Below are 23,476 nucleotides of genomic sequence, written 5' to 3'. Positions count from 1 at the left end.
CAGCTCTTGAGGACCTTGTCCACAAGCCATGTTTCTCAACCCGGTGTGACAAATGTGGCTGGGGTAAGTCTGTGGCTGTGCCACCGAGGCCAGAGGTACAAATCCCTGTACAAATCTCTTCTCTGGGAAGTGAGAGAAGGAAGTTCAGGCTGAGGTGTATCTCACTGACAAACTTCTCATTAGCAATTCTGTGTTAATCACAGAATCCTCTGAACAGAGAGAGACATAATTCTCTCCCAGGATTTTCCTGGGAAGCTGTGAGAAAGCTCAGATAAAACAATTCTTATCTTCACTTGCTGCACCTGTTGCTGTGCACTTGTGGAATGTGTTATGGAGACTGTTTACCAAAAGGTGGTTTCTTAATTGGACTCTGGTGATGGTGTTTTGATTGACTGACCAATTAGTCAAAGCTGTATCAGACTGTCTGGCAAGGACAATGGGTTTTTCATGTAGTATGGTATAGTATAGTATAGTATAGTATAGTATAGTATAGTATAGTATAGTATATAAAGCAATGGATCAGCCTTCTGCAATCATGGAGTCAATGCTCATCATTCCCCATTCAGGGGCTCGCTGCTACTATAACAATTCCTAATATAGAAAGCCTTAGGAAGCTCATCAGGCAACTAAGACATCAGGCATCTACAAGTTGGGCAAGCTATAGGTTGCAAGTGCAATTTGTAGATTTAGTCCAAGTGGTCCTTGCAAAGCTTTGCTGATGGCAGCAGTGGAGCCAGAATCTGGAGAGTGCAGCTCACTGCAGATCCAGCCACAAGCCAAGGGTGACAAGCAGATTTTGTGAGCTGAGTCAGCCCATGGTGCCACACAGGGCCAGTCTAGATACACACAGCAAACACAAACATTGCCCATTTCCTCAGGAAATAAACACTCTGCTAGCTGATACTTCTTAATAAGCTTTATTTTAGCTCCTGCCATGTCACACAGGTGTTCCAAAATTATCCACTTCCAGAGACTAATCTCACACAGGTATTGTAAAGCTGTATTTTCCACACAGAAAGTTTGTTCACTTTTTTTTTAAGAACTAGAAATTTAATGAGAGAAATTCTAAATCTGACAAGGAACTGAGAAAAGTCAAAGAAACTCCTCTTCAGCCATTTGCCTACAGACATTTGCCTACATTTGCCAGAAGTTGTGGATAGGGCCACAGCATTTCAAGGGAACACCCACTCAAACACCCACTTGCTCATACTTGAAAATAAAGCTGATTGAAAATAGAAGTTTGTGTGCTGTGAAAGTCCTGACACACTCCTGGGAAATTTGGTCAAACCACAACATGAAGAACAGGGGATGAAACGCCACAGTTAGAGGAACAAAAGGGGCAGGAATATCCCCAAAGGAGAGTTCTGCTGTCAGAAAAATATACAGAAAAACCCATCAGAAGGACGATATCCTGTTGTAGCTAACAAATGCTATTCCAGACCTGACAGATGTCTCTCAAACACCTAGGCAGGATCACCTCATGTTTGTTACAAACCTAAAACATGAAGGGCATTTTATCAACATTTTCAGAGCATTTCTATAGCAGCAGGTAGTCCAGTGATTTCAGGGCTTGGTTCTGCTGCCATCATCTGCCTGATACCAACATCAGCTGGTGGCAGTTCAATCAACATCTTGAAATACCTAAAAAAAAAGTGAGTTATTTCCATATTGCATTTCAGAAGTTCTCAAATCTGTACTGTAGGCTAAGAGCAGCATTTTGAGACATGGCTACAATTCAAGCAATTGGTAGATAAATACTAAGAGCACTTATCTCGCCTTCATGTAAACATGTTTTACTGCTTTTATTTTAGGAACTCCAAAGATCAATTTGCCTCTGTTTCAAAATGGAAATTGCAGGTGCCACCAATATGCTGAGCCAATGGAAAACGAAATGAGAGGCAGCAACCAGATTATGATCCTCAGGATGTTTCATTTAAGTGCAGGATCTAAAAAACACTACAACAGGATTCTCAATCCTAGATGAAATGATACTACAGTCCCAGCACATTTCCACAAGAGATCCTGCACAGTGGGAGAGGGAATGGTCTGTGCTGCCAAGCAGCCCTGCCCATGAGGAGCGATGTTTGAGGGGACCTGTGCGAGCACCACGCCACCAGGCCAGCCTCACTTCCACCCTCCCTCCTTCCCTCCCTCCCTCCCTTCCACCACTGTCTCTGCCCAGAGGAAGGCAGTGGCCACTGCTGTGGGGCCTCTCTGGCTGGCCAGGACACCCAGTGCAGGTGGGAATGTGCAGGTGGCTGCGGGTGGAATAGGGTGAGTAGGAACCCCTGGCTGGGTCCTGGGGCTCCCAAACCTCCCTGGTGTCAGTGATCACCGAGCATTCCGAGTCAGGAGGACCCACCAGGAACATGGAGTCCAACTCTCGAGCAAATGGCCCATACAGGGATCAATCCCCCAGCCCTGGTGTTATTAACACCACACTCCCAGCAGTTTCCTGTGGTCATGCAGGGTTATGGCCATTCCTGGTGTCCAGGCTGAAAGGTCCCACGTGATCCCTGTGTCCATGTCAGTCACCCTTGTTACTTACCCATTCCTGCTTACCCCTCGTCAAATCCTATTGTGAATAAATGGATAAACTGCATCCATCCTGAATTCTGAAGGGCAAAATATTTCATGAATTGGGTAAGTTTTCCTGACATTTAAAGCAATGTGAGAAAAAGAGGTTGCTGTTATGTTTTCCCCTTCATTGCCTAGAAGTCTTGTAGTTCATTGGGAAGAGATATTTTAAACAAACCTGCATGCAGTCAGCAACAAGATATAGATACAAAGTTTCTAAGATACAAGTCTTAGATATATTTAGGAATTCACAAACAGAAAAAGGTTGAAAAAGCTCACCCTTGATCACCAAAATGACATACACTTTCTTCTGATGAGGACTCTTTCTCTGGTTTAAACAAGTGGTTTGCTATTTTTTGTTGTACCCTTCTTGGTTTTCTATTCTCTCATGCATTTTTTGTGTTTCATCTGTGCATATTTCCTCTCTTTTGTCAGAGTGCACGTTTCAGACTTTAAGCACACCTGTGGCATCAGGTAATGCCTTCAGAAGTGCTGTCGGTGCCCGTACCAGCACTTCAATCTCTGCCTGAAGGGCAGCAGAAGTCACGGGGAGAGATGGAATTCTGCTCCTCAGCAGAGCACGTGGCCATTGCTGCTCCCAGCAGCTGCCCATGGCATCCTTTGCAGCCCACAGGCACACAAAGGCCCTTCACACCACACAGCCAAGGGCCCCGGGACACAGAGCCACGGGCACCGCGGGCTCCAAACGGAGCAACCTTTAGGGACGCACTTTCACCAACTTCAAACACGGGACACTTCCTGAGAGCTCAGAATGCCTTTTAAAGATGTCTGATTTTCAGCCATTCTTTAAACACCCCACCTCTTAAAATTAAGGAAAAAAAAAATAAATATATATATATAGATATATGCATCTGATTTTGCATTTGAAGTTCAGAAATTCCTACCTGTCAAGCATCTTTCTGCATTTTGAATGAAAACAGTGTGCATTTTTATCTTCTACTGTTTTTCCTTTTATATAACTAAAAAAACTAATTCACTGAGTTCCACCAGTGCTCTTCAGCCCTCTTTCACGCAAAGAAAATTCTGTTTGGCAGTTCTCAAACTCCCAGTGGAAACAGAATTATATTTTTGTGTCCTATTCTTCATATTTTACAGAAATCAGAGTGCTCTGAATTATTGTCTGTTACACTATTACATAAAATTTATTTCATTTGAAATCAAAATGACAACCAACAAGGACAACCCGTCCCTGCTGAAAACCAGCCCAACTGCTACAGCTGCTTGGAGGGATGAGTTGGCTCAATGGGAAGCATCAGTAGAGAAAAAATTCTGCTAATGGTAGGAAAAGTGAAAGAACAGAGAACAAAGCTCAGGAAGCTCTTACACAATATTCACGGAGGAAGTAGATAAAATTCAGGAAGAAAAATACCTCATATCAGTTCTTTTACTTAACTGCTGCTGCACAATGTGCAGCACGTGGGACAAGCTGGTGCCTCTTTAACTACAGAAAACTGGTATCAGCTGTTCTCTAGTAGGGGCTGGAAGTAACTACTTCCTGACTTGCACATCTGTGCAAAATGTCTCCCTGCACAAGTTGGCTTTATATGCTCTCCAACAGATAAAAGTGTATCAAGTCAAGGAGCCTGAAAGTGTTTATTTTCACTTACCACAGACGCATTAAAAGTAAGCCACCATTGTTACTCTTGTCAGTTCTTTATTGGTTTTCATCCTAAAGACTAGCACATTTACAGCATACATGGATTGGATGAACTAGAATATATAAAACAGTAGCCATATGTTTATGATATATTAATACTGCCCAAAACCAAATAAATAAAAATATTTCAATGCACAAAGCTTAGCAAATACAGTCGTGTTGGGACAAAACTGTGTCATATAATACAATAATTTTACACGTATAAATGAAAAAAAGGCAACTGTGCTGTAGGTACTTTCACAGAACATACACAGAACATACTTGGCAACGGTTTTCTTCTTTTACCTTTGTATGTTTTATAATTTAAAAAATGTACTCAAAAAAGGAACATTAGACAGAACTTCATTTTACAGTAATCCTTAGATTTGCCTCTCCTGTGCAATAGAAAAGCTCCCTTCCCCCTTGTGAGGGTCTTATGTGGACTTCACGTGTCACAGTTTTCTCTGGAGGCGCCGCTCGAGCCCTTGCCGTCGGCGCTGCCCTCGGGAGGAGCCAGAGCCGTGCCCGTCCTGGCAGAGTTGTGCCCGTCCCGGCAGTGCCGTGCCCGTCCTGGCAATGTCGTGCCCGTCCTGGCAGTGCTGTGCCCATCCTGGCAGTGCCGTGCCCATCCCGGCAGTGCCGTGCCCAGGGCACACTGTGGGGACACCGCGCCGGCAGCCCAGCACCCCGGAACAGCCCCACGGCACCGGGGCTGCGGCTCCACCGTGTGCACAATTTCAACAACTTCAGCAAAATTCAGCAACTTTTTTAGATTACATTGCTATACAAAATAAATAAAGGATTGCTAAGCTCTATAGCAGGCCTAATGATTGTTGGCCACCATCTAAGAGAGCAGCGCTGGTAATTGTTACAGGAGACATTTGTTATTTCCTTCTGAAGCTGAACATTGGAAGATTTTTAGTGTAACAATACAGGACTTAAAATTAACTTTTGAAATAGACAAAATAAAATTATCAACTCATAAAAACTAAAGGATATAAAAAGCATAGTTTATACAAAAATAAAGTAGCATTTAATAATGGGCCAGGGACTGAAGGCTGAGCAGAACTAATGGAGTAGCACGTCTAAAGAGATACCATTGAAAAATTTTTCATCATATATTTGTTTACTTATTAGGAAAAAATAAAATCAACATTCATTAATTGGCAAACAGGGTTTGTAACATTTCCGAGGGACTGTTCTGCTGTAGCTGATTTGTTCAGACCTGGGGTAGGTACTACAATACATTGCTTTTGCACAGAATTCCATGTTTTGTTATCCTAAAGAGTCTGTAATAATGGTAACAGCCTAGTTCAGCAGAACTCTCTGACCTGGCTTTGTGACATGCTGCTCAGTGTTAAACTGCAAAAAGCAAAATGCAAAAACTGCTGGACCTGTAACCCCCAAACCTACATGGGAGCAGAATGAACATGGCTGATTGATAGAGCAGTGACAGCACAGACAAACATCAGTGAGAGGGAGAAAGAAATCAGAAAACAGCCACATACTTACCTGGCTGTTGCTACTCCCACAAGAATAAATGGGCAGATTTTTTCTATTCTAAAATTCAGATCCTTAGAAACCAAGAAGGAAAGGACATATGCTGAATGAAACTAGCTAGAGATTACTGGATCCTGTTAAAATTTGGAAATGGATGTTTAGCTGCTTTTTAAAATGCTATCTTAGTTTCAAAGGCATTCTTTGGGAGATTATTTCAGAGGAGATCTGTTGAACATTTTTTATCAAATGCTATCCAACTGACCACCTTTGTCATAAGCTAGAACCCACCTGTGGGTCTCAGGCACAAGCAGTAGCACTGAGCAGTTCCTCTCTATCAACACAGGGCATTGCTACCTTCCTCAGAAATACCCTGACACCGGTCACACTTCCCCCCACCAGGACTCTCAACAGGTGAAATGCAAAGGTAAACAGAAACCAATTTTGATTTTGGAGCAAGGGGGATGCACTGGGCATTTTGAGCATTCTAGTAATGACATACAAAACCGATACAGAAAAATCATACGCTGACCAAAATAACGTAATGCCCCAAGATACTGAGGCTTACAATCCAGAAGTGATATAAAAAAACCATGGGTAAAAATGTGTTAATTAATGTACAACACCATGGAATATTCTGAACAGATCATGTGCAAGATCAGCAACTTGCTTGTTGCACTTGCCTTAGAGTGGGGAAGGGCATGAGGAACTGTTGCTGGCATTAATAGTTAAGCATCATGATGTTTCTGAAATACTTTTAAAAATCAGTTGTGTGCCCAAGGCCTTATCTGCCAAAGATGACAGGAATTTGTTTTATTTTAACAGAATTATAAACCAGACCTCACATGTCTGGTCTTTTATGTATTGTTAATTTCATACATGAAGGTGGCATCCTATATACAGTAAAACAATTCCTTCTCCTGGCCCTTATTGTGCTGATTTTTTTTTAAATCAAACCCCCTTTTATTGATTGTAACAATGCGTTCTACAGTTACTAAACTGTCTAGGATCCTTTTTATTTACAACTTTTGAGTTTTACTCTCAGTTTTAAAAAGTTTAGGAAAAGCTCAATCTGAAATCAACTCAGTATAAAAAGATGTTATGGAAACAGCTGCCTAAACGCCGTTCCTAAAGTCCTTGCCCATCCAGGAGGTACCTAGCTATTTGCATATAGGTAATTATTAAGTAGCACAGTATCTGCTCATCTTACATACACTGAAGGCTATTGAAATGGGCAGAGAGTCATCACACTATTCTCAAGCTAAGGTGTCAGAATAATTGTTACTATAGATTCCAATTCAGTAACATGCTCTGTATGACCTAACGAAACATACAAAAAGGTTATTTATCTCTTCTGGATGACAAAATCATGTGTTAATCTAGAGTGTATCCACATGTTTTAATGGAACAGCAATTAAAGGACATAGGATGCTTATGTTTCAACTTTTCCATAAGTTCCTTCTGGAGGCCTGTAATACTTTGGGAAAGCCTTCAGTTGCAGGGAATTAAATGCATACTTGCGACATCCAACATTCTTCATTGTATTTTCTCGGCGACAACCCTCACTGGGGAAAAAAACAAGCACAAAAAATGACAGCAGTAAAAGGGAAAAAAAAAAGAAAAAAGACTTAAACTAAGATGAAATGAACTGGTTATTTTATAGCATTAAAATAAAGTTGGTTATATTTAATGAGCGTTTAATTAATTTGCCACTGCAAATATTAAAAGAGATGATTCATCATACAATGCCAGTAAGAAGCACACAGAATGGACACAAGCTATGTCTGATTGCTAGTTTTGCATTTCTAGAAAGCAGCAGCACATCTACTCAAAAGGTTCTTTCGCGCCGGTTTCATGTATTTCAAGGTACGCTGTTGTGGAGTTCACATGCCATTCACTGCACAAGGGATCCCAAGGGATTGCTTAAAAGGAGTTCTGCTAATTTATTAACACATAAAGCTGAAAACCAAAACCTGCTGATCTCTCTATAAGAGCTTTAAAGTAATTTTATTGTTCCCTGTATGTCAGTATTATAAGTACTTACTTAGAGTTGATACAAAAATAATGTATGCCTTTCTAGTTATCTCTGCATGCATAAATGGACATGAAAACCAAAGCAATCTAAAAAAATCCTAATCATGAAACAGCAGTGCAAAAAAGACTGACTGCATTGACAGTCATCACCCCAAAAAAACAAAGCTGTGCAGAATTTAATTTTCACCCAATATTTTGGTGCAACTGCTCCACATTACAAAGGTTCTGTGCTACAATAGAAAACTACTCCAGTTATAAGGCTTCTTTACACTTGTAAATCTAATCCAGAGTTCCTTTGATTATATCCAAAAAACAGACATACAAAGAGGAAGCACTATCTTTTAAATATATATTATAAATCAATTTAGGCTTGCAGGAGAATTCTTTTCCCTGATTGAGGACTGGAACCTAAACAATGACTACTAGACCTTCATGGCAAAGTGTACAGTACAGCATCTTACGGTGGAAATGTCAGATCAGTCCTGCCTTGGAGACGGCTGCAGCATCTACCAGGTAAGCTGTGATCATCTGATTCAAAAGGAGGGTTTGGATTCTGGTTCGGTTTAAAGCTCTCGTGCTCTTACAGACCTCACCATTCTTCTAATTTTGGTTCATGAAACTGGCTGTAACTGTGTTCTGTATTTAACACCTTGTTCATAAAATACAGTAACTTTTTTTTTTTTTTTTTTGCTTTAAGGAATAGTTTAACTAAGTTTGAAATTTGTCTCTGGAGCACATTCTGTGCTTGCCTTTTATAGAATGGATCATCTGTGATTACACTGGTTTTCTGGCACTGGTTTGTGTTTCACAAAACTCCCCCAACGGCTCTTGCAGCCAAATAGATACATAAAAAGTTTGCACAAATCATACTTCAGAGTACTAATAAAAGCAGTAAGTTTAACTAGCAAATATGTGATGCTAGGTGAGCATTTTAACTGCAAAGTGAATCATTCTCTTCATATCACATTTCACTGCATCTGGTTATTGCATGTGTCCCTCATGGCACAGACAGGGTGACAAGGATTTATTTCCCTCATTTCACATGCCATCTTCCTTCTCTTGGAAGCACATAAGTAGGATGCACTACTGCATCTTAAATCTGAATGCCTTAACAAAAGCACAGACCAGGCCTCAAAAGGAAAAAAAAAAACCCAAACAACCAAATTTGTTCCCACTGAAATTAAGAAGAAAAAACCCACATTTTTCCCAAGAAACCTGGGCTTTCATTCCAAGCAGTTTTAAGGTGGTCTTACTGCAATTCTAGTGGTAATCATGAGCAGTAGCTTCATATTCCAAACAGATTAACAATCTCAGGGAGCTCAGTGAGTGTGCCTGCCACCAGAGTGTGGCTGGACACTGGAACAGGCTGCCCAGGGAGGTGTTTATGGCCCCGAGCCTGCCAGAGTGCAAGAAGTGTTTGGGCAGCTCTCTCAGGCACAGCCTGTGGCTGTCCTGTGCCAAGCCAGGAACTGATCCTTGACCCTTCCAACTCAGGGTATTCTGTGATTGTAAAGTTACTTTCACATCTGGTTAGACTGAACGCCCCCCACATTGCAAGATCAAGGCCACTGACCAACCTGAGAACTGCTCACCTCGTGAAAGGGTAGAGTGGGGCACCCCCAGCCAACAAACCAGTGCTAGCCATAAAGAACAGATGATTTCTATGGAGATACAGCAGCATCAGGTATCAGCACAGCACAGGGAGGTGTCCCAAACCACCACACCATGATAAACCTCAGCAGCAGTGAGGATGTACCAATGTACCGAAACTCATTGCAACTAAAAATAAGCATGATATGTGCTTTATATATATAGATAAACATATATGTCTTTGTAGTGGCACTTTTTTGTTGTTTTTGTTTTTTATTTTTCTTTTAAAAACAAAATTGGAAGAATAGTGAGGAAAAATATAAGAGATAGTGTACTGTACAGTCTGATTTCATGAAGACACAAATATAACCACACACTTTTTTTTTTTTTTTTTAGTTAGAATAATTAAATCCAAATTTAGGATTTAATGCTGATTTTTATTCTAACTGTGCTTTTTTGGTTTTTTTTTGTTTATTTTATTTCAGCATATTTCTCTCAGCAGCTCTCAATTCCATTAAAATTTATAATAAAAGCTAAAGCTATCTATATTTTTGAGCAAGTTAATAGTAGAAAATACAAATCACAGTACTAGTTCTCCTCAGAAGCCCAATGTCATCTCAGGCACCAAGCGAAGTAAAACCTTTATGAATTTATCAAACTACATTAAATGAGGTTAGTTTTTTTATCAGCTATTGCTATTGACAAGCTCTGCCAGACCACAGCATCAACAAAATCTTTCAGTTTAAATAGGCCTCCCCTAGTTTGATGTTATATATAAATGATGATCAAATTTCATCTGCAATTACTCTGCATCACTAAACTAGGAAGCCACTTTAGTCTCACCATTTAAATAAATGTTAACTTACCATCACTCGCTTATCACTAAGTCACTATCAGCATCATAATTTATTAAAGCTGTGCAACGCTTAAAAACGGAAGTAACAGTAATATTTAGTCTAATGTAATTAAAATAAAGCCCAGTGGAAAACCTGAAACCCACGTACTAAAGGAGTTAACTGATACCTCCCTCTTCTTGCCTGAAAATTAAAGACCATTATCTTTAACTTCTAGGATGACCCCATTTCACAGTAAGTTCTATAACAGAGCACCTAAAATAGATAATGGATCATTAGCAGGCTAATGCCAATCACATCCCCTTCCTAACCACAAGGTTCATTTTCCTCATATCTTTAATACATTGCAAAATGCAGATCTACAAATAGAATGAAATAATTCTGCATGCAGCACACTGCAAGTTGTTTTATGAGTGTTTTCTAGTCTATTAGAATATATTTAACCATGAGAAAGGAACAAGGCTATGGTTCTACAAACTGTTCAATAATGTAATTTGGATATTATGCTTTGAAATAAACGTATAAATTTGTTACTTCTTTAAATAAATTTCTTACAATTTCTTATAAACCCCACCCATGTTTTTATTTTTCTCTTCATACCTCGTAAAAATGAAAGGCAAAATTAGCATACACCTTAAATATACAAAAAGATACAAATTCTTTTCAGACAGAGTTCCTTTCTCTGGAATACATGAAACAAGTAACACAAAACTGTATTTGGTAAGAGATCTTCAGGCCGGCTAAAGTAAAGAGGTAACAGGCCAATGTCAGACTATGTTACAAGCACTGAAAGCAGAACAATAATTTAAAGTTTCAATACAATTCTTTTTGATAAAATAATTTGATGTATATTTACAGTTTAGTACAATAGAAACGTAAAATTGTAAGGCATAATAATAATTCTTGGCAGACAATGCTATGACACATTCCTTTGTCCAGCAGGTACCAAGTGGCAATACACATTCAAGCACTTTTTTGTTTTTGTGGTTTTTGTTTTATTTTTTTTTTTTTTTGTTTGTTTGTTTTGTTTTTGAACTCTATCTTCACTTGCAACGTAATCTGGCCACCAGGTATGCTATGCTCAGAAACAGCCACACAATCAGTAAATTGGGGCTGAGAGCTAGTAAAGGAATAGAGTAGAGGAGGCTGGGATCTAGTCTGAAATCTCGGATGGGCACCAAGCCACTCAAGTTCTTCTGGGTGACTATCTCCCGTGTTCCAATGCTGTGAAAAGGAAGAAGTTTGGGAAGAGGGAAAATAAAACAGAAAGGAAGACAGACATGCAAATGGATGGATAAAAAGAGATGGCAACACAAGGTGGTCAAGAAAATGAAAAAACATGGAAGAACGCACAACAGAACCAGAAGATGAAGTAAAGAAAGAGTGGAAAAACATCTCAAAATATGTATCAGTACAATTATAAAAATAAGGAGAGGGAAAGAGAATAAAAGAGAAAAATAAGAAAGAAGTACTGTAGTCTAGTGAAAATAAACACATGTGTGTTGAACATTAATGGTTTTCCATGTTCATTCTTTCAGATTACCAAGCAATAATACCCCATGCTGCTCTGCCATGCTTTGGCATGCTGCAAAGAAGTGGAGCTCTGAAAAGCAAGCTGAACATGAATAACCATTGTAGTATTTGACCCTTTCAAACATCTTTCCATGTGGACTGCAGTGATTTAATTTAACCTCTTAACTACCTGTCCAACACGTTAATTAAAAAAAAAAAACAAAACACCCACCTATTTTTCTGCTTGGACATGAATTCAAGGGTATATGAATAGGCTTATTTCTGAAGACATGCTGCAAAGCCCATCTCATTTTGCACCCACTCCTTACATTGAGCACCAAAGGCTACAGTGAAGAACAACTTCCCTGGCAGCCTGGTAGGCTCTGCAGTGTGGTCTTTAATTTTGGATCACTCTTATACCCTGAGCACTCCAACTCTATTTTTAGTTCACAAAGCAACAACTAAATGACCAAGATGAACAGAGGGATGGAGCACCTCTCCTACAAGGAAAGGCTGAGAGAATTGGGTTTGTTCAGCCTGGAAAAGAGATGACTTAGGGGTGACCGCATTCCAGCCTTCCAGTACTAGAAGGGAGCATACAAGAAAGAGGGACAGAGAGACTATTTACAAGAGCATGTAGTGACAGGACAAGGGGGAATAGGTTCAAAGGGAAAGAGAACAGGTTTAGATTAGATATAAGGAAAAAATTCTTTACTCTGAGGGTGGTGAGGCAGCCAGGAATGCTTGTGCCTGGGAGTGTTCAAGGCTAGGCTAGATGGAGCTTTGAACAACCTGGTCTAATTGAATGTGTCCCTGTCCATGGCAGGGGTGATGGAACTAGATCATCTTCAAGGTCTCTTTCAACTCAAACAATTCTATGATTCTGTGATTCTAAATGCAATCTGTAAGCCTGATGCTGTTCAAGCTTGTGCACTTGCTCCATCCATAACAAACCATCCATAACCTTGATGGTTGAGTAGCAAGGTTATGTAAGCATCACACAATGTCCTGCAAGAAATCAGACACACCCTGGAGGTTGTGAAAAAGAGCATTCAGATGCTGGTGACATTGACTCTCAAGTCAATGGAATTAGGTGGGCAAGGAAGTAAACCAACTGTATTTCTGATCTGGATTTGATCCAAGTTGGTGATTAAGACATGTTTCACTCCTGGTGCCTACAGTGGAGAAGGGCAGATTGAATCTGTGATGCCTATAAATCCCAATTCCTTTGTAGCAGTGGGGAGTGTGTGTGTGTGAGTGATCAGGAGAATCAGCCAGTGGAAACCTAGTGTGTACTGGAAAGTGGTGGATAAAGGCTCAACGAAATGGCCTGGAGGAAGAAAAGTGTTTTAGAATATAGATAAAATATAAAACAATGGGAGAGGAAAGAAGGAAGGCTAAAAATGTTAAGTTGGCATTATGGACATCACATGCCACATCTCCACCATGAAAAATTAGTATCGTTGCTACTCAATTTTACATGAAGACATATACACAGACACATATGGTGGGAATGGAGGCAAGAGCTGGAAAGTGCTTTCCTTGTCACTGTTGGCCCATGTTGATGCTTCCCTTGAAGGGTGAAAAGTCACCTTTTGGAAATACCAAATATTGCAAATTGTACAGGGTCTTAAATCAAAACATTCATCAGCAGACTAGCTCTAGGAGAGGACTAGGGTTAGGAGACACAGCAATTTCCCTTCTAATTTAGCTTGCACATGGGAATTCTGTCTGTGAGGAGAGGCCAGGGCTGCCCCATGCTGGACACTGCTGGTTCCAGCCAGCTTCAGTGAAGCACTGCAGGCACAGCTGAGCCCTCAGCCATGCTGGTGCCCTGGGGAAGGTGTGTGTGAGAAAAGGCAAACCACTGCATGGCAGTGAAGAGTGATGGGAAAAGATCTGAGAAAGAGCCCTGTGAGCACCAAAGTCAGGGAAGGAGAGGAGAAAGAGCTGAAGCAGTTTCCCCTGCAGTCATGGAGAGGAACTATCCACACTGCAGCCGATGGAGGACCCATAGTACAGCAGATGAATATTTATTGAAGGAAACTGGAGATCATGGAGAGCCCATGCAGCAGCAGGTTCATCCTGAAGGACTGCAGCCCATGGGAAGGACCCACATTGGAGTGGAGGAAGAGTGCAAGGAGGAAGGAGCAGAGGAGACCTGTTATGGACTGACTGCAAATCCCCGTTCCACATCCACTGTGCATTGCCCAGCATGGGTAGGAGGTAGAGGAGCTAAGAAAGAAGCAGTGGAATACTTTGGCCTGGGATAAAAAGGGAGGTGGAGGGCAAGGGGTTTTAATTTTCATCTTTATTTCTTAACATCTCCAATCCATTAGCAATAAAAAAAAAATTCTCTGTTTTGCCAGTTCTGTACCAGTAACTGGCAAGGGATCTCCCTGTCTTTATCTCAGCCCATGAGCTTTTTCACATATTTTTTCCCCCTGTCCTGCTGGGGGAAGGTAGTGAGCAGCTGGGTGGGCATCTGCCAAGTGGTCTAGCTCAACTCAATATGATTTTATTCTTTTAGCAGGTCAATCAGTAAAGAAATCCAACCAAGCTTTTTATCATACCTGTTATATTGCATGAGTGGTCATACCCAAACATGACTCCTAGGACTTTATTATGTAATCATTTTAGTCAGCACCATGGTGATTTTCCTCACCTCATTTCCAGATGCGTTTCAAGAGCCCCTATCAGAGATGGCCCTTCTCTGTTGGCTAAATTGCTTGTCTTGCACCTTCCTAATTAATTTCATTTAATGACAATGAGCTGGGTTACCTGAAACATGTAAAAGACCTTGCTGTCCAGGATGATCTTGACTGAAACTGCCTTAGAGCATATTCCCTCAAACATCAGCTCCACTGGCATTTCTGACAAGACAGAAATCTGGTAGGAAGAGGGAGGGCAGGGTATTATGATCTAGTGGGGAGCATGGGCTGCAGATGGAAGAGGCTACCTAAGCCAGCTGGACTTTGACTCTAGTTCTGCCTTTACTGGTCAGGTAGGCATGTCCTCTTAGCTTGGAATTCCAGACATATCATCATGATTGTACTATTTGTGAGCTGGGAGTTACTGTGTGTTTAATTTAGGACTGGAAAGGCTGTAACTTATTTACAGAAAGGGAGTTTATTGTAATAGGGTATTTGTTTCTAAGGTGAAAGCAAAAAATTTGTATCTGTATATTTCTACAACAATCTAGAAGAACATTCAATGCTCCCTCTCTGATGTCCCTGCTCATTGAACATAATATCACATATACATAATTGTCACAAGACTAGGAAAGAAGGAAAGTCCCTGAGGACAAGTAAGTGGGAACTAACACCTATGAAGACCAACAACATCACATGGAAGAAGATGATGCTTTCTTAATTTTTTCAAGAACGGTACAAGCAAGGATGCTTTTCTTCTTTGAAAAGTTGTCAGCAGAGAAGAGATTAAATACTTTGAGTCTAGTACTTCTTCCTTGCCCTTCCAAATGCCACAGAAACTTCAAAAGTCTTTAAGAATGAACCAAACCTTCCTTTTCCAGTACACTTAAATAAAAGACCCAAATTAAAATAATAAAACCCAAGTTTTCTGAATGCCCTGGAAGAAATTTGGGTACAATTTGCTACCCTTCCTTATCCTGTATCTGTAGTCTAGGTCAGGTCAAACTGTCCATGCTGGAATAGGATTTGGTGGAGTTGGACATATTTGTTCCATAATCCTGTCTCTCTCATTAAACTTTATTAATTCTGTGCCATTGTTCCTGAGTGGAATTGACAAATAATTTTAAAAACACAACCACTTATCCCAAAGAGCAATAAGATGTGAGGAAGAGTGATGGGCTTGGTTTTCCTTCTGGACTAGTCAGTCCGACACAATCTCTCTTAGTCAAAGATTTAACAGGAGAAAAAGTCATGTCCTTCACCTGCCAGAGCAAGTCCCTGATGTTGGTAGAATACTCAAGCCAAAGGTTTTGATTAAATTGGCCCTCTTTCAATATCCCTGTGTACATCAACACAAAGCAGTATTTTTCTTGGGCCAGTATGTTATCTGATACTGTGTTATATTAAATTGGTAGACTGAAGGACGAAAACAATGTTTTTATTAACCTCTCTCTCTCTATTGTGCCCATGATTGCATTAAAAAAAAACCCAGTGACCCAGTAAAGAATTTGAAGAAAGTAACAAGATTCCCAGTATTTTTCCTACCTGGTTTCATTTTTATTAAATACACAACTGTGAAACTGTATAACAGTTTCAGATGTCTATGTCAACAAGTTGTGCAATTTAAATAAAGATGTTTGAAAACCACTTAGTCTATTTCAAGTTAATAAATTCTCTCTCACAGAGCTGTTTCAAGTATTGTTTCTAATATCAAGGTTTAAGTAGTTTCTGAGTGCAGTTTTCATGTACTGTACTAACTCTGTGACAATGTAGCAAAAAGTGCAGCAAAAACCTGAAAATAAAAAAGTCCAGTGCCACCCAATTAGATGTAGGTATAAACCTTCAAATTACTAGTGTAAGAGGCTGCAAGTATTATTATATGAGACATTTTTCTTCTAGGTAACTGAAGAGTAAGAAAGGGTCAAACAGCAAAAACATACAGAAAGGATAAGAGAATTGAACACTCTAGAGAATTTGGTGAAAAGACACACAGTACAGTACATTCGATAAGAGTGAATGTTGAGAAACAGGACTGAACAGCATTGTTGAACTACATTGATAAAGACTAAAGCTAGATTTCTTATCCTTTCTTTTGGTATGTGACTTACGGAGTTTTCCAGCAGTGCTTGAAACAAGGCATTGAACAACAATAAACAGATTTTTTTTTTTAAGTACAGTACTTAATTCTGCAAACATCTCTGCTGCTTCAGAATACAGAACATCATTATTTTGATATGACAACAGCACACTGACACGTTGTGATGAAATTTGGTTGCTATATAGTGTGAAACACTCATACTGACATTTCACCCAGTGAGCAGTGTTTCACTGCTAAAGAATACACTGGCAAACCAGTGCAAACTGCAGGTGTCCGTGTTTCAAAGAATAAAAAATAGGTCATCCCTGAGTAACCTCCCTGATCTAGAACTAAGAAACCTAGTGCTATGACAGTTCAGGTAAAGTCACCATTGAACAACTTTCAAAGAAGCACCAGTTTCCTGTTCTGTAAGCTCAGCATTAAGGGAAAACATATTTTTACATGCTTGTCTGAAAACTCCTAATTTTCTACTGAAAACTCAAGCCCATCTGTTACAAATCTGGTAAGAACCAGCTTCAGCATATGCAACTCACATGCACGGGAGGGATGAATTCTAGCAGTCAGTTTTACAGTTTCCTGACTTTAGCTTACTTTTTTTTTGTTTTTCTTTTAATGGAAACAGAGACCACCACTCCTCTGCAGTTTGCATGGTTCCTTATTTAGGAATAAGTAATGTGGTCAAACTCTTACCTCCTCATACACTCCAGAGCCTGAGTGAAGACCTGTGGAGCCATTCCATGTTCATGCTGTAGGATCAAACACTGCTCCAGGGTGATGGACATGGCAGTCCTATCCTTGGCACTCTTACAGCTCGTAAACCGAACACCGTTAAGTCTGCGGCATATCTAGAAATGGGATAGACAATCCATGACTCCTTCTACAGGCAAAACTTCCTGTCAGAGACAACATCTGTACTTCCCCTCAGAGACACACAAATGTTGTCTAGGGCTTCGATGTCAAAGTTTGGCACATTTGAGACAGCAGAACTGCATTGTATAAGTTGAGGGGAAAATCTGACATGGAAAATACACTTTATTTCCCCATGTCTCATTCTAGAGGAGGTCTATCTTGGCAGCATTTGAAGCAAATGAAGAAATTCAAATATACCAGTAATAAAAAAGGGGCAAATACATATGAATACAGAAAATAAGCTGAACTATGCAGAGATGGTTAGATGAACAAATACCTCAGCAGCTTGCCAAAGGATATCTACATTCTTGTTTTTCCTTGCATGAACATTTTGTCCCAGAAATCTTAACAGTTCAGGCAGGCACGTCTGACTACGAGATCGAGGTAGACCTATAAAACAAACAAAACCAATTCCACTTATTCATCTGTACTCAACAGACCTTTTACAAAGTATTTCTATATGCCTGCTGCAAACATATTTGTGTTTTCTTGAAACTAGAACAACTATTCAAGTTCTGATTTACTTAGTACCATCAACAAAACAAATTCATGCTTAATTAAACTCAACTGGAAATATAAATTCCAGCTATTTAAAACTTCAGGGACTCAGAATCTAATAGCAGTATAATAAGAGAATGAACAAAGGGAGCAAGATTGGTAGTCTTTTGGTTTGTTTTTTACAGATGTGACAGGAAAACATGCATGTCTTCAGAGAGACTCTGAAGATATTTTATATTGTGCTCACATTTTTGATTTTAAATTTGCAAGCTGGTCAGCTTTCAGTTACAAGAAACATCCACAGGACGCCACATTGTCATGATCTGTTTATTAATATTTCACTAAGTGGAAATAAAGTAGTTGAAATTTTTCAGAGCACCTTCAGAACTCATCTTCTGTGTTCAAACTGTTGCACATCAACTCTTACATATGTAGCAAGATAATCCAGGCAATCTATTACAAGTATTCAACAAGTTCTCTTTTTTGTTGTTTCTTTTGTTTTTTAAAGGAGTAACCACAGAGAACACCAACTAAAGTTGTGACTGAATAAATACAGAGGTATGCACTGTAAGAGATGACACTGTAACAAAAATAATCCTACCTGAGTGACACATGAAGCTTTATTTAAGGCCTACTTCTCACAGCAAATGGTATGTTGGACTAACCTGATCTTCTCCTACAGGAAGGTGACCCACTGAGAAGATGAGGGAAGGCTATGGACATTGTTTACCTGGACCTAGGCAAACCTTTATCGCTGCTTCCCACAGCATTCTCCTGGACTAACTGCTCGTGGCTTGGTGGGACATACTGTTTATTGAAAAAGCAGACAATTCCCAGTGGCAGGGAAGAATGATATGAGGACTCCATTGATAACAGAAGGTTAATCAATTACTTTATTATACTATATTATTCTATACTATATTACACTATGTCTAAACTGAATCTGCACAAGCACTCCACTGAACAGAATCTTGTGACTGTCTCCTGACTGACAGTCTGGAGATGTGCTTGGTCCTGATAGGCCAAGGAAACAAAACACCGTCACTTTGGGCAAATAGTCTCCATATTGCATTCTACTGTAGCACAGCACAGGGGCAGCAAATGAGATAAGAATTGTTTTGATAATTCTTTTCTCTGCTTCTCTCAGGTTCAGAGAATGTGAATCCCACAGCTGTTCACTGGGTAAGACAACCAAAGTGGATGGCCAGGTCCATGGGGTGCTGGTGGATGGTGCTACATCCAGCTGGTGGCTGGTCACCAGTATGGTTCTCCAGGGCCCAGTTCTGCAGCCAGTCCTGTTTAAAATCCTTATCAGTGATCAGGAGAAGGGAATCAAGTGCACTCTCACTCAGTGGCAGATGGAACCAAGCTGGGCAGCAGCTCTGATCTACTGGAGGGCAGGAAAGGTCTACAGAGGGATCTGGACAAGCTGGATCAATAAGCCAAGGCTACTTTTGTGGGGTTCAGCACAACCAAATGTCAGGTCCTGCCCCTGGATCACAACAACTCCAGGCAGTGCTACAGACTAGGGGCAGAGTGGCTGGGAAGCTTCTGGTAGAAAAGGACCTGGGGATTCTGGTCCACAGCAGCTGAACATGAGCCAGTGTGGGCCCAGGTGGCCAAGAAGGCCAATGGCGACCTGGCCTGTATCAGCAATAGTGTGGCCAGCAGGAGCCAGGGCAGGGATTTTCCCCCTGTGCTCAGCACTGGTGAGGCTGCACCTCAAATCCTGTGCTCAGCTCTGGGCCCCTCACTGTTAAGAAGGACATGGAGGTGCTGAAACCTCAACAGTGTCCAGAGAAAGGCAACAGAGCTGGTGAAGGGTGTGGAGCAGCTGAAGGAGCTGGGGCTGTTTTGCCTGGAGAAAAAGAGGCTCAAGGGGACCTTACTGCTCTCTACAACCACCTGAAAGCCAGGAGAGCTCTTCTCCCAGGCAACAGGACAAGAGAAAATAGCCTCAAGCTGCACCAGGGTAGATTTAGATTGGATGCTGGGAAAAATTTCTTCACTGAAAGGGATGTCAAGCACTGGAACAGGCTGCTCAGGGAAGTGGTTAAGTCAGCATCCCTGGAGGTATTTAAAAAATGTGGAGATGTGGCACTTGAGGAGACGGTTTAGGGGGGGACTTAACAGTGCTGGGGAAACATTTGGACTTGATGATCTTAAAGATCTTTTCCAACCTAAAAAATTCTACATTTCTATTCTATAATTAACAATACTGTGCCTGTCCGGGGCTGGGCTGTTTGAACTCTACACCTAGAAAGAAAGCAGTATCTGTAAACAAAAAGAGGGCACAGGGCATCTCCTCTTTCTAAAGACAAGGAGAGCTAACAGAACAAGGACAAGGAGCTAGTGAAGCCAGTACTAATTTCTTAGAAATTCTGCAGAGTTTAGAATTAACAACACAGGGATGTGGACAGTGGATAAGGAATCAACTTTTCTTGTGTACTGCTCCTGAAGTGAACATTTCCTGCAATCTGCCAGCAGATAGTTCACTGGGACCTTTGTCCCCTAGAATGATCTGCTTGTTTTTCCTTTTGCCTCTACCTACCACAGACTACATAACTAGGCATAATCACCTGATTTGCAAATAAATGTAAAATGCTATTCCTCCCTTGACAAGTGTTCACAGAAAAGTACACTTCATTCTGTATATCCTAAATTATCAAAACTTTCAGGAGGAAAAAAAGGCAAAAGCTAAAGGATGATTGGATCAAACATAAGAGGTTTGGGGTAGAGGGATGAGGCTGAAATAAAAAAGACAAGCAAAATAAAAAGAAGAGGAAGGAACTGAATGGGAATTATTATTATAAAAGACTAGATGGAGACATGAACAAAATTAATTTTAAACTGGTTGATTTTTGAATAATACAAGAAAATCTGATGCTAGACTACTATATAATAAAGAATTAAACTTTGCAGCTAACATTCCAGAGACTTTATTATGCAGCATTATGAATGCCTGGATGGAGGGAAGCTGGTTGTGCTCTCAGTTGTATAAAAAAAAATTCAGGGTAACCAAACTCACAATAACACACCTTAACAGACAGAATTCTTACTATCTTATTGCTTGCCATTGCATTTGTATTTCTGGAATAAAATTGTAACTGTAGGGCATATGAAATAACCTTACAAGATGTTTGATTGTAATAATAATGCATTGATGAATTTTCACCATTTTTGTAAATTACACTTATGTCGCTGCCTCCTCAAAAAAAACCCATGCAGTAATAAGCAAGTAAAAAATCCAGTAAAAATTAAGCATGTAGCTTTTGTCACTCTTAAGGTTCTCTGTTGTTGGCTGCAGATGCAACAATTACAGGGAAGTGCCAGAAGAAAAACAGAGGGAAGTGACAGAGTTCCTAAAAACTGGCAGTTGCTCTCTGTGCAGATTTTATGATAAGTGCAGAGAGTATTACCAAAAACTGCACATAAAAGTGCTGCTGCTAGAACCTGTCACTTTTACACCTTTACCTTGCAACAATCTCACTGCCTAGCTGGATAATTATACAGTACATAGTGCCACTTAGAAAGAGATGTAAAAGTAACCTTAAAAAGGAAAGTTAATCAGTCTGACCTTTAAACCGCTTGAATCCACTCTACTTTAGTACTCAAGTATTAAAACAGAGTTGTATCATTCCTTGGAGGTTACCAAAGCTGGTGTACCACTGACATTGAAAAAACCAACATAAAGCAAATGAATGAAAAAATCAGCCTGAATTGTGCTGTTCAAGGAAATTTCTCATTAATTACAAAATACTTACAATCATCAGGCAAAACTTCCTTGAACTGTTCAAAATATGAATTCAACCTCACTAAGCTTTCCATGTTAATTATTTCTTGCAGTGAGGTGTCTCCAAACCTTTAAAAGCAGAAGAAAGGAACGATTAAGCCTATGGTAAAATGGTTCTCTTTTTCTTTGAAACAACTGCACTTGGCAATATGTCTATCAAAAAAACAGTTTAAAGATTCATCCCAGGAGTTCCCTAACCATTCAAATGCCAGGTGAAGCATAACAGAGAACTGCTGTAATGGTTCATTACAGAGAAAGAAAATATATGAGTATGAGGGGAAAAAAGGGAAGGAAGGTATAAAAAAATCTTGTAGAAAATAGTATTTAAAATTCTTTGGCTTTCATGTCTCTCTTTCAACCTGGCAAATTGTTTTACCTAAATTTAAACTTTTGATAATGGAATTACTAGTTTAGTTCATAAACTAATAACCATAACATCAGTAAATAGGACTGAGAATGTTGACTTCAGGTATGTAAATGAAAAATATAGATCTAGGATTAATAAACCATGAATGTAATAAATTTTGTCAACAATGCCCCAATACATCCTGAGAATGTTGACTTCAGGTATGTAAATGAAAAATATAAATCTAGGATTAATAAACCATGAATGTTTTGTCAACAATGCCCCAATACATCTTATCTAAATATATCCACATACACAGATGTACACACACAGAGTGCTGACATCTGTAACTGTGCCAGTCATCTTGGGCTTCCTTGGGCAATACAGGACAACAGTAATTGATAGAATGATTTTGTTAGACTTTTTCTCGTTGTCCACCACCACAGGGCACACTCCAGCCAGGTACCAAGGCTGCTGTCGCAACATGCATGTGCCTGGCTTCACTGGAGTGCTCTGTTGGAGCAGTGCTCTGCCAGTGTACTCTTTACAGGATGTGGCCATAACAGAGGGAATCTGCTGGCTCTTCCAAAATCGAGCAGTCTCCCTAGCAAATACGACTACATCACTATATTTTTCAGTTTTACAACAGCAGTGTTGCATTACATAAATACTGCAAGGGTATGTTAAAACAGAGGTGCACCTCACCCACTATCCTGAATTTTGACAATGACCAGGAGAGGGAGTCTCAGGGAGAGTGCAAAACCAAGACAGCAAATACACAGAATTATCTCAGCCTCTAGTGATCTGTCATTCACAGAGGTCTTAAGTCACAAGGAGCACCTGTGTGCTAAATAGCCCCTGACAAATCTCCCATTGTAAATTCACATCTGAACCACATAAACCTGCACTAGTCTCAAGCCCATGAGGTAAGGAGCTTCACAGCTACATGGCACACAAAGGAGGACTTATTTTTGTTTGGCATTTGGCAGATTCATTTAGAACAGTGCTCCCATGTTTGCGTATTGGAGAAACTGAATCGCTGTCAGTTATGCAAGAGTGTAATTCCACATCAATGTAGCTCCATTGCTGAACTGTCAGCAAGGCTGAGCTTGCATGACTGAACACCTACTTCTCTGCTAGGGTTTGCTGCTCATTGATTCCCACGTTGAAAAGAACAGGCTGAACCCTCAGTAACATTCCGCTTTGAATCTCACGCGGCAACAAATCAAACAAGGCGCTTGGCAGAGGGATCCTCACGTTAAATCCATCACTGAAATGAAATAAATAGCTGTTAGACATAAGGATAAAAAAGCTACATTCCAAGAATGTGTTATTTGTCTAAAGAGGGATAACACCTAGAACATAATACAACCATTAAAAAGCAACCATCAGTCAAAATTGACTCTGAGGAACTGCCACAACTTGCTTCCAGTCAAAAAATCTATCCTAGTTCAAAAACA

General features: G+C 40.2%; 1 protein-coding gene across 12 annotated transcripts in view; it reads right to left on the bottom strand.

The window, feature by feature from the left end:
* Positions 1 to 4,235: 4,235 nt before the first annotated feature.
* INPP4A (inositol polyphosphate-4-phosphatase type I A) overlaps positions 4,236 to 23,476 on the bottom strand; it is a 112,157-nt gene continuing 92,916 nt past the window's right edge. For 7 of the 12 annotated variants that reach the window (XM_041417957.1, XM_041417959.1, XM_041417958.1 and 4 more), the window contains 5 exons: positions 23,146 to 23,286; positions 21,642 to 21,739; positions 17,657 to 17,769; positions 17,161 to 17,315; positions 9,830 to 11,433 (listed from right to left, as the gene is read on the bottom strand). In XM_041417957.1, the coding sequence (XP_041273891.1) occupies positions 11,253 to 11,433; positions 17,161 to 17,315; positions 17,657 to 17,769; positions 21,642 to 21,739; positions 23,146 to 23,286 (688 nt within the window). In that variant the 3' untranslated portion in view covers positions 9,830 to 11,252. Of the gene's footprint in view, positions 7,297 to 9,829; positions 11,434 to 17,160; positions 17,316 to 17,656; positions 17,770 to 21,641; positions 21,740 to 23,145; positions 23,287 to 23,476 lie in introns of those variants that run through there. The other 5 variants (XM_041417960.1, XM_041417964.1, XM_041417961.1 and 2 more) reach the window with 1 other exon arrangement.

This window comes from Onychostruthus taczanowskii, unplaced genomic scaffold, assembly GCF_017590055.1.
Source record: "Onychostruthus taczanowskii isolate IOZ18803 unplaced genomic scaffold, ASM1759005v1 scaffold58, whole genome shotgun sequence".
Taxonomy (NCBI): domain Eukaryota; kingdom Metazoa; phylum Chordata; class Aves; order Passeriformes; family Passeridae; genus Onychostruthus; species Onychostruthus taczanowskii.
This window is presented reverse-complemented; position numbering and strand designations above follow the sequence as displayed.